This window comes from Cynara cardunculus, assembly GCF_001531365.2.
Source record: "Cynara cardunculus var. scolymus isolate 2C chromosome LG 5, CcrdV1, whole genome shotgun sequence".
NCBI classification, from domain to species: Eukaryota; Viridiplantae; Streptophyta; class Magnoliopsida; order Asterales; family Asteraceae; genus Cynara; species Cynara cardunculus.
The window spans coordinates 31370569-31381108 of record NC_037532.1 but is presented as its reverse complement, the minus strand read 5'-3'; the positions used below and the strand labels follow the sequence as shown (position 1 = coordinate 31381108).

Sequence of the window (10540 nt, the reverse complement as noted above, 5' to 3'; positions counted from 1 at the left end):
AAAGTGAAAGAATCATTTTAATTTTAAATTTATATGTGAAAAATAATAATTTTTGTAAAAGTTCATAACGTGTTTTCCGAATATGAACTTTGTTTGTTCCAAATTTTTTACCAAAGTTTATAGTTAAAACCAGAAAATGAATGAAATAATTAAGGAAGTTTAAACAAGTTCATAGATGAAACCAGAAATTTCATAGGTGAAATAATTAAGTTAATGATATAATTAAGGGATGTTATGGAAAAGACGAAAATGCCCCGATTAACAAAGTTTGTACTATTTCATTGGTTAACAAAAAAACGACCCTTTATATATATGCCCCTCCTTTTGTTAACCAAAGAAATAATACAAACTTTGAAATTTTTGGTTCACCTATGAAGTTGTTTAAAAATAAAATATAATTATCTTCCAAAAATAAAAACAATTTATTCCAAAAACGTCCATTATTTAATACCATTTAATTTGTTTCCTTTTTTTATCAGATTATAATATTTTATTTAACCACAATTGTTTATTAGAAAAAATAAAAGGCTTGGATAGAAAAATAAAATTAATACTATTTATTTGATTAACAAATTATTGTTCATATATATATATATATACGGGTAACATTACAAACCGCCCAATTCATGAAAACTATGCAAACCATTTTCGACCAATAAAAAAATTTCGTTTTTTTCCTTTTAATTTTAATAAGTAAAGGTATAATAGTCATTTGATTGTATACTGGTTAATATTGAAATGTAATAATTACTCTTAATTATGGAAACATAATAATAGAAACATTAAATATAGAAGATGGTAAATCAATTTTTCTTAATATAATTTTTTATTACCAATAATAGTTTTATTATTTTATTAAATTATACTTATTAAAATATGAACTGTAAAAGCACTACAATATGAAATTTGATTTCGTTTCATTGAAAAAATATATGTAGTTTGAGTAATGAAATGAATGTCATGGTCAATAGTGACCATGAACACAATTTCACTGATTAATTTAATTTATTAATATTTCGAAATGTTTTATGTATGAAAAAGTTTCACTTATGAAAATAAAGTATTCAGTTTTCAAAATGTTTCATTCAATTTTCAAAAATGTTTTATTCTTTATATGTTTCATCGTTTATTAAGATATCTTTTGTTTTAAAATTAGTTTGATTATAAATTATTAAGAGTCTAATCCTACTTCAATAACCGTTAATGAAATAGTTTCATATATCGTTCACTACTACATGTCAAATGGTCCATCTTTCATTGTAGGTGACAAGGAGTCACGTGAGTTCATAAAATAAATGGTGAAACGGTTTCATTCATTCATTTAATGAAACAAAATATTTCATTTAGTATTCAAAAAGTTTAATTATTTTTTGTTAATTAAAATATATTTTTTTGTTTCATAATTTATTAGGATATACCTAGTTTCATTGCTCCTTACTTGGATCTATTTTTAATGTGGATGCTATTTTATTTATAATATTTAGTCATAAAATGAAAATAATTTTTATCAAACATATAATTTGTCAAATTTCTAATATTTTTGGTTAAAATCTTTGTAATGATAAAATGATATATAGAGATTTTAAAACAATGATTTTGTTTCATTAATGTTAGGATATCCACAATCTTGTTACCTTTGTTTACAAAATCATACAAATTAAAATTTTGACAATTTTGCCCTTTTTTTAATTAAAAATTAAACTTTTATTTTTATTTCCTTTTTTATTATCAATATAAACATATTTAATCTTGACCATTGATCAAGAAAATTGATGGATGAGATTGGTTTGTAAGGTTTTCACAAATAAGGATGGTTTGCAATTGATCGCTCCTCTCTCTCTCTCTCTATATATATTCTTCATCTTTATATAGAAGACGACTTAATCACTAACAATTCATATATCACAAATGGGAGAGGCGGTGGTGGTAAGAAATAAGCAAGTGATATTGAAAGACTACGTGAACGGGTATATGAAACCATCTGACATGGTCGTAACTTCTGATAACACCATCCGCTTGGAGTTACCGAAAGTCGAAGACGGTCTAATTTTATCGAAAAATCTTTACCTATCATGTGATCCTTATATGAGAAATCGTATGGGCAATGTCGTTGTGGGAACTTACGTCACTTCTTTCACACCAGGTTTGGTATGTCTCACTCACTTACCTTAAACGATACAAGCTTTTTAGAAATAATCTTTGGTTATAACTAGGTTTTCAACGGATCTGTTCATAACAAGGTTTGGGTATGAAAAATTGGTTGAAAACCGGCTTGTTTTCACATAAACTGTTATTTTTATAGCCTATATGCGGATATGGAGTTGCAAGAGTTTTGGATTCGACTCATCCCGACTTCAAAAAAGGCGACTTGGTATGGGGAGTTGTTAATTGGGAAGAATACAGTTTGATTACAGACACAACGTCATTGATAAAGATTCAGTATATTGATAATGTTCCTCTTTCCTATTATACGGGAATCCTAGGTAAGTTGGTTTATATGGATTAACTTTACATTATTTTTGTTCGAGTTTTATATTGGCTAGACTTGAACAATTTTTCTTAATAATTAATATATATATATGGTTGGATTCACGTGAGACCAAGGGTTTTTCGTGAGACCCGTAAGACCAATTTATGTTCATTGATCAACTTTATAAGCTAATAATCTAATGGTCTAAAGTTGCACGGTGACAATTTTGTGATTATTGAGAAGTCTCGTGGCAATTTTGTGATTATGGATGTTCGTATTGTAGATCTAATCCAATGGTTAAAAATTGGTCTTACGGGTCTCACAAAAAACCCTTGGTGTCACATGATCCCAAGTCTCTCTCTCTCTCTCTCTCTTTATATATATATATATATATATATATTGGAACTTTCCTTCTAGGGTTTTTTTGGAGAGTTATCTGATGGGGTTCCACATATTTTATAATTCTTATCTAAATATTATATGTTACATGAATTTGGGCATTGTTTAGGTATGCCTGGTATGACTGCTTATGTTGGTTTTCACAATATTTGTTCCCCAAAGAAAGGAGATTTCGTTTTCGTGTCAGCAGCATCTGGAGCAGTTGGTCAACTTGTTGGTCAATTTGCAAAACTCTTGGGCTGTTATGTTGTTGGAAGTGTTGGATCGAAAGAAAAGGTGAAATGAAGGAAAATTATTCATCATGTAAACCCATTTTTGTAGTGCTAAAACGTCATTCTAGCTTTTATTATAACACATATTTTGTATGATTTCCCTCGTTTGATAAGGTTGATCTACTGAAGAACAAATTTGGATTTAACGAGGCATTTAACTACAAAGAAGAGCGAGACCTCGATGCCGCTTTGAAAAGGTCAAGATTTATACTTTCTGATACTATTTATTTATCATCGACAATATAATCGAAATCAACTGTTATTCATACTTAATTATTTTTGTATCTAGGTATTTCCCGAACGGTATCGATATCTACTTTGAAAACGTTGGGGGGGAAATGCTCGATGCAGTACTAAACAACATGAGGATTCATGGTCGCATAGCAGTTTGCGGAATGATCTCACAGTACAACCTTGATCGAGTTGAAGGCATATACAACCTCCATTTACTTATCTTGAAACGTATCAGAATGCAAGGGTTCCTCGTTTTCGATCACTATCACTTGTATCCTAAGTTCTTGGATATGATTGTGCCTCTCATTCAAGAAGGAAAGATTGCATACATCGAGGACATGGTCGAAGGCCTCGAGAACGCTCCGGCTGCTTTGGCTGGCTTATATACCGGCAAAAATGTTGGAAAACAAGTTGTTGCCATAACTCATCGATAAACAACTGTTTTCCTATATGTGTTATGAATTAAGATGGCATACAAAAGTTACATTATTCGATGTAAGATTTAAAAAGAAACTATAACTTTTATATTGTAGCAAGTAAAACTTATTTATTCGATATATAGTAAATTACATATTCCTATGGATTGTCGAAAATAACACCTAGAAGTAAAATTAATCCTTGTTCATACATAGGCTTTTTTGGTACGAAATGACGTCAAGTCATCATGCCCCTTATACCCTGGGCGACACACGTGCTACGCTCGGAGACGTAGAACAAAAATTCGTTTATTTGCATCAAGCTAATTACATGACTATCATGGTTGGAAAAAAAAACGTCCAGATCTGGTCCTCTCTCTAACTGCCGTTAAATAATTTTGTTAAATGAAGGATATTTTTGTCATTTATCGATATTTTTGTTTTTTACCCAATCAAAAACGACATAGACCAAAATCGTAAAATCGGTTTTGATTGATAAAAGACAATAAAAAGACAAAAATGTCCGTCATTAACGGAATTCTTGTATGGCCAGTAGAGGGAGGGACCAAAATAGAGACATTTTTTACAAATCATGATGAACATCTTGTAATTTCAAAACTGTATGAACGAAAACTGTTATTTTTGACAAACCACAAGGACCAAAATTTATAGTTTACTCTTAGATATAAAATCGTGTTTCTTATAGTGTCATAACTGAACATGGGAAATTGAGGACCGGACTTGACCAATTCTTGAGGTAGGTTATGAAAAGTCCAAAACCGAGAACATTTGTTATTGTCAATGTCATTGTCATGTTACTGATTCTCTCTCACGTAACAAACGTTGTCACAATTTCACCTAACATTTTCCAAAAAAAATTGTATATGTCTTCATATTTATTCATCTTAATTACGAATTTACATCTAAATTATATAATTAGCATTCATTTGAATGATAATATGTCATTAACGTATTTAACACATTTAAATCCTATTAAAATACATCAATTGAGAGGCGTGAGGATTGATTTGGTAAGGATTGATTGAGAGAAATGATCGGTTAAGGTTAATCAATTGAGAAACGCCGTTGTTGAGGGTTTGAAGAACAATAAGAGGCAAATGAGATGTTGGTTTACCTCTTACCAGATAAGAGTACAATAAAACATACTTGCTCTGAAAAATTGGAAAAAACAAACGGTCTGAATGACCTTACCTCTTAACGAATCAGATATAAGAGACTAATAAGAGCTTTTTTATATAAAAACAAACAAAGCTTAAGTATCTAAACTATCTTTTGAACCAATAAATCTTTAAACTTTCTGAAATAAATCATTGAACTTGTTTAAACCAACGAAATTTCATATTCATGTGATTAGGTGCTTGACGGAATAAATCCTTACACTTATAAAACGACATGTATCAACAAATCAACGAAAATATACAACGAACCAATAATATTGAAAATATGCACTATTTTTTGTTAATCCTTATTTATTTCATATTTAAATAGCAATTACAGGTGTTTGTTAATGATCCGATTATTGTTATTTGAATCTGAAAAATAAATAGTTATTAGTTTCTCTTATGTTTCTCGTTCGAATATGAAAAATAAATAAAAGTTAATAAAAATGGTATTTAATCATTTTTTATTAATTTATTGTATTTTATTATTAATCTATATATTAATTTCGTTTTATAGGCATAAGGACTTGGTTCAAAAAATATTTAGAAACTTAGGGGTTGTTTACTAAACGCTTGCCCGGGCTATTGAGAACGAATCAAATCAGATGGTTCTACTTTCTGACTTGCTCCTGTGCTCTCCAAAGAACAACTCTTCTCAAAATCTCACTCAAAAGGAAAGAAGTTCACGACCCGTGGGCCTTCTACCTCCACGCGGCATTGCTCCGTAGTTGCAGCCTGCAATCCGAACTGAGGACGGGTTTTTGGAGTTAGCTCACCCTCGCGGTAGGTGTTTATCGAACAATTTTTCTCACTAGACGAACATGGCAAGACCCAGGAATCTTACCTGGTAAGAGCGATGATAAGGATAGAGAGTCTTACACAGTAAGTAAGGGTGACGACTCTTATCCGGATAAGCGTTTACCATATATATTGTTGCACACGATACCATTTTGATATGCTACAACCTTACCTACAAAAAAAATTATAGTGTTGACTCATAACGGCGAACATTTACCGTGGGTAAGTATTTAAGTAAACAGCCCCTTAATTATTTAAAATAAAAAAGTTTATTGGGTTTTTTATTTTAAAAAGTTTAAGAATTTATTTATTCGACTCTAGAAATATTAAACATTAATTTATAAAAAAATAGTTTAAAAAATTAATCAATGAATTTTTTTAACATTTCCTTTTTTTAATTCTAACTCATAATAAATTACGTATCATAAACAAATAAATCAAACACAACAAAAGGGACACAAATATTAAAGAAATAGATGTTCAACGTTCTTGGATGCAACGATTGTTGGCCTGCTTACCTAACTATATACTACATTTCAAACAATAAACATTTATATATATATATATATATATATATATTTGTATATGGATCATGTTCGTACAAAAAAACCGATAGAACATAAAATGACAGAGGTGGCAAAATCATCGTCGGAGGTGGTGGTGGTGAGAAACAAACAGGTGATATTCAAAGACTACGTGAACGGATATCCGAAAGAATCTGACATGATAGTAACTTCTGATGCCACCATCTGTTTGGAGCTACCAAAAGACGATGGTGGTCTAGTTTTATTGAAAAATCTTTATCTGTCATGTGATCCCTATATGAGAGGCCGCATGAGCAAGCCTTTTGAAGGAACGTACGTCGATTCGTTTGTTCCTGGTTCGGTATGTCCTGATCACTTGCTATAATACAAAGCTTTTTTGACCTTTAAATAATTTTTGATAGATTAACGAAAAGGGTATGAGATTTTTAAACCGGACCATTATTTTCTATAGCCAATATCTGGATATGGAGTCGCAGAGGTTTTGGATTCGACTCACCCTGACTTCAAGAAAGGCGACTTGATATCAGGATCCACTAATTGGGAAGAATATAGCTTGATCACAAATCCCGAATCTTTAATAAAGATTCAACATACAGATGTTCCTCTTTCCTATCACATTGGAATCCTCGGTAAACTGATTTATATGAATTCTTTTTACGTATTCTTGTTCAAATCTTGTATGTTTCTTGTGTTGGAGTCCTGTATCAGCTAGACACAAATTATTATATTTATATATGCATAAATATATACACACGCATATTTATATATATCCTCTCTCGTTATAAGGGCTCTTTTAAAAGAGATTAAAAGAGTTTCTCATTTTCTAATCGCATATGAATATGGGTATGGTGTAGGTATGGCTGGCATGACTGCTTATGTTGGTTTTTACGAATTTTGTTCACCAAAGAAAGGAGACATTGTGTTCGTGTCAGCGGCATCCGGGGCCGTTGGTCAACTTGTTGGGCAATTTGCTAAGCTCTACGGTTGTTACGTTGTCGGAAGTGCCGGATCCAAAGAAAAGGTGAAAATTGAGCAAAATCGAGTAAATTATGTCACTATCACCCATAAATAAATGCAGCCTAAAACATTATTTTAGATTTATTTGTGATGATTTATCAGTATTTTTTATTCGGTTTTGGTATAATTTCTTCATTTGACAAGGTTGATCTACTTAAGAACAAGTTCGGGTTTGATGAAGCATTCAACTACAAAGAAGAGCAAAACCTCGGTGCCGCTTTAAAAAGGTCAGAATTTCTATCATATGAAAATTTAATGACATTATTAATTAATTATCAATAAAAGCGTAATAGCAAAATTGTGATTAACTGTTAAATTTCTTCTTAATTGTCGTTGATTCAGGTATTTCCCGAATGGTATTGACATTTACTTCGAGAACGTTGGAGGAAAGATGCTCGATGAAGTACTACCCAACATGAGACTTCAGGGTCGCATAGCGGTTTGTGGGATGATCTCACAATATAACCTTGATCGACATGAAGGCATATATAACCTCGTCTTCCTTCTCATGAAACGCATCCGAATGCAAGGATTTATAGTTATCGATCACTATCACTTGTATCCTAGGTTCATGGAAACGATGTTGCCTCTTATTCAAGAAAGAAAGATAACATACATTGAGGACACAGTAGAAGGCCTTGAGAACGCTCCAGCCGCCCTCGTTGGCTTGTTTACTGGCAAAAATGTAGGAAAACAAGTTGTTGCCATTGTTCATGAGTAAAACAGTCTATTTTTCGACTGTGTTAAAATATTTAATAGCATCTTTTTAGTAAAATCATGTGTTTCAATGTAGTAAAGTTACGTCTTTTTAGTAAGAGGTATTTGGTATTGCTTAAAAAAACAACTTATTGACTTATTCCAGTGTGGTACCGGTAATAAGCATTTTTGAGTGTTTGGATAAACAGCTTATACCGGTGCCAAACCGGTAATAAGAAGTTTTTGAAGAAGTTAAACCATTCTAACTTATAATAAATTGATAAGAACTTTTGTAGAAAAACATAAGTTGTTTCAAATAAGCAATCCCAAACACCCCCTAAATATAAGAATATCTCCAACAGTTATGTTAAAATAAAAAATTTGGTGGTTTTAAAGAATTTTTTGCTCCAAGAGGCATGTTATAACTTACGTTAAAATAGAGAAAAGAAAAGACAATGTAGGGGCTATTTGACAATTGCTGAATGATTTGGTGCAAAATGATTAAGTGATCAAAATGATTAAGGTGGCGTTTGTTTTTTAAGAGGTGCTGAAGTCTGAAGTCTGAATTCACTTCTGAATTTTAAGAGGTGGTGCTGAAGTCTGAAATCTGAATCAGTCAGACTGTTTGTTTTTACGTCTGAAATCTGAATCAATTCATTTCAATTAAATTTAACTGAAATATCCAATCATTTAAACCATTTGTAAACTACCATATACTTTTAACACATTCAATTGAAATACGTCAATTGATTCAAAACACAATAGAAAACACGAATAAAGTCTCATAACAACTAAAATCAATATTCATTTTGTAATTGTGTCGCAATTTCTTCCGGAATCAATATTCAAAACGCTGAAAGTATCAAAATTGATAGGGTCTTCCAGAAAGAGAAATCTATAGCCTTGCAACCCCTGTTTGTACTCGCAACCAAACAACCAATAAATCTTCATCCGTTAAACTCTTGGCTCTCACGAGTTCTTCTTCATCCACATACCCTTCAAGAAATACATGATTCTTCTTTCTCTGCATGTGGGTTTTTGGCCATGAATCCTCGTTCTTGTAGAACCCAGATCCCTTTTCGCAATCGATTGGAGATTGAAGATCTGGGCATTCAGAATCTTGAAAATAGGGTTTGTTGGAAGGGGGTGTTGATCTCGAGGAGGTTTCCATTTCTCTGTATCTTAGTAAACGTAAGTGAAAGGGGTTGGTTCTTAAAGACGCAAAGGTTGGCAAGATATGAATCCTTCCAATGGCAACCCTAACAACGACCTCCCCGTCGTCCTCTCCAACGCCTGCCGTCGAATCGAAGTAGCCCTAAGGCAGTCCCCAAGCTTCGATTCCGAAGGATTGAACGAAATCGATGCCGAAAAACCCTAGGAGGTAGATGAAGGAGGAGGCAGTGCATCCGATCGAGAGGTAGAAGACGACGCGTTTGTTTTTTTGCAAAGACGGTAGGCGCAGGCGGAGAGTTACGCAGGCAAGAGAGAGATGGAGAGGGCCGAAGGCGAGAGAGAGATGGAGAGGGAGCGTGTACTGCGTAGGCGAGAGAGAGAGATGGACGCGTTAAGAGGTTTTCAGACTCTATTTTACCTCTAAATAAATCAGACATAATCAGATGTTTTAAGCACTTAATTTAAAAAAAAAAACAAACGCACTTAATCCCTCTACGTCTGACCGATTCAGACATTAGAGGCAATTAAGTGATTTTTTTTGAAAAACAAACAGGCCCTAAGAGACTCTCATGATATAGTGCAAAACGAAATATATTGTTTGGTAATTGTGTACAATGAAATTAAGGCTCTTAATGGTTAAGGGAGATCCATGATACAAAATCATTCAAAGGGTTTTAGAACCATTAAGAAGCAGACTTTTTTTTTTGCCAAACAAGATTCACTTCTTAACGATTTAGATGTTGCCTATTATTGGAACTATTAAGAAGTAAACAAACAACCCTGTAGAGTCTCCAAATTTGTAATAAGAGAGATATTTTAAATGTATAGAATATAGAAATAATATTTTATTGAATATACTGAATATTTTAATAATATAATTAGTGATATAATTGTTATAATAGATTAGTTATTGAAAATGGATGTAATTTTTTAGAGATTTTAACTTTTGATACTATATTTTAAAAAGGGGGAAAGTCTAAAAAACCCAATGGAGTTTAGTGTTTGAAATGATTAAGTTTTTGAATAATTTTTTGAAACAAATAAGTCTTTGGACATTTCAAAACTTATTAAATAACTCCTTGAACATTCCAAAACCTGTTAGATACATTCTTATGACCTATACAACTGGTTAATATAGTAAAATAATAGAAAAAGTCTGAAAAAAGTCAATAGACTTTCATATTTTGAATCCCTAAACATTTTTTAAACAAAAAAAGTACTTATATTTATAAAATGAAATAAATATACAAAAATATTATTTGCATTTAAAAAAGATTATTGATGAAATTTATTTTAATTAAAAATAAAATATTTTATGTCAGTGATTTTTTAAATTAAA

General features: G+C 31.6%; 2 protein-coding genes across 2 annotated transcripts; both read left to right on the top strand.

Moving 5' to 3' along the window:
- Positions 1-1905: 1905 nt before the first annotated feature.
- On the top strand, positions 1906-3809 carry LOC112512995 (2-alkenal reductase (NADP(+)-dependent)-like). The gene is made up of 5 exons (XM_025119119.1): positions 1906-2148; positions 2303-2483; positions 2979-3145; positions 3256-3338; positions 3431-3809. Exons 1-5 carry the CDS (start codon positions 1909-1911, stop codon positions 3807-3809), a joined length of 1050 nt encoding a protein of 349 aa, XP_024974887.1. The 5' UTR covers positions 1906-1908.
- A 2569-nt stretch (positions 3810-6378) lies between these two features.
- LOC112512618 (2-alkenal reductase (NADP(+)-dependent)-like) lies at positions 6379-8075 on the top strand. The gene is made up of 5 exons (XM_025118671.1): positions 6379-6655; positions 6767-6944; positions 7170-7336; positions 7477-7559; positions 7675-8075. The coding sequence occupies exons 1-5, from the start codon at positions 6395-6397 to the stop codon at positions 8051-8053; spliced, it is 1068 nt and encodes a 355-aa protein (XP_024974439.1). The 5' UTR covers positions 6379-6394; the 3' UTR covers positions 8054-8075.
- The last annotated feature ends 2465 nt before the right edge of the window (positions 8076-10540 follow it).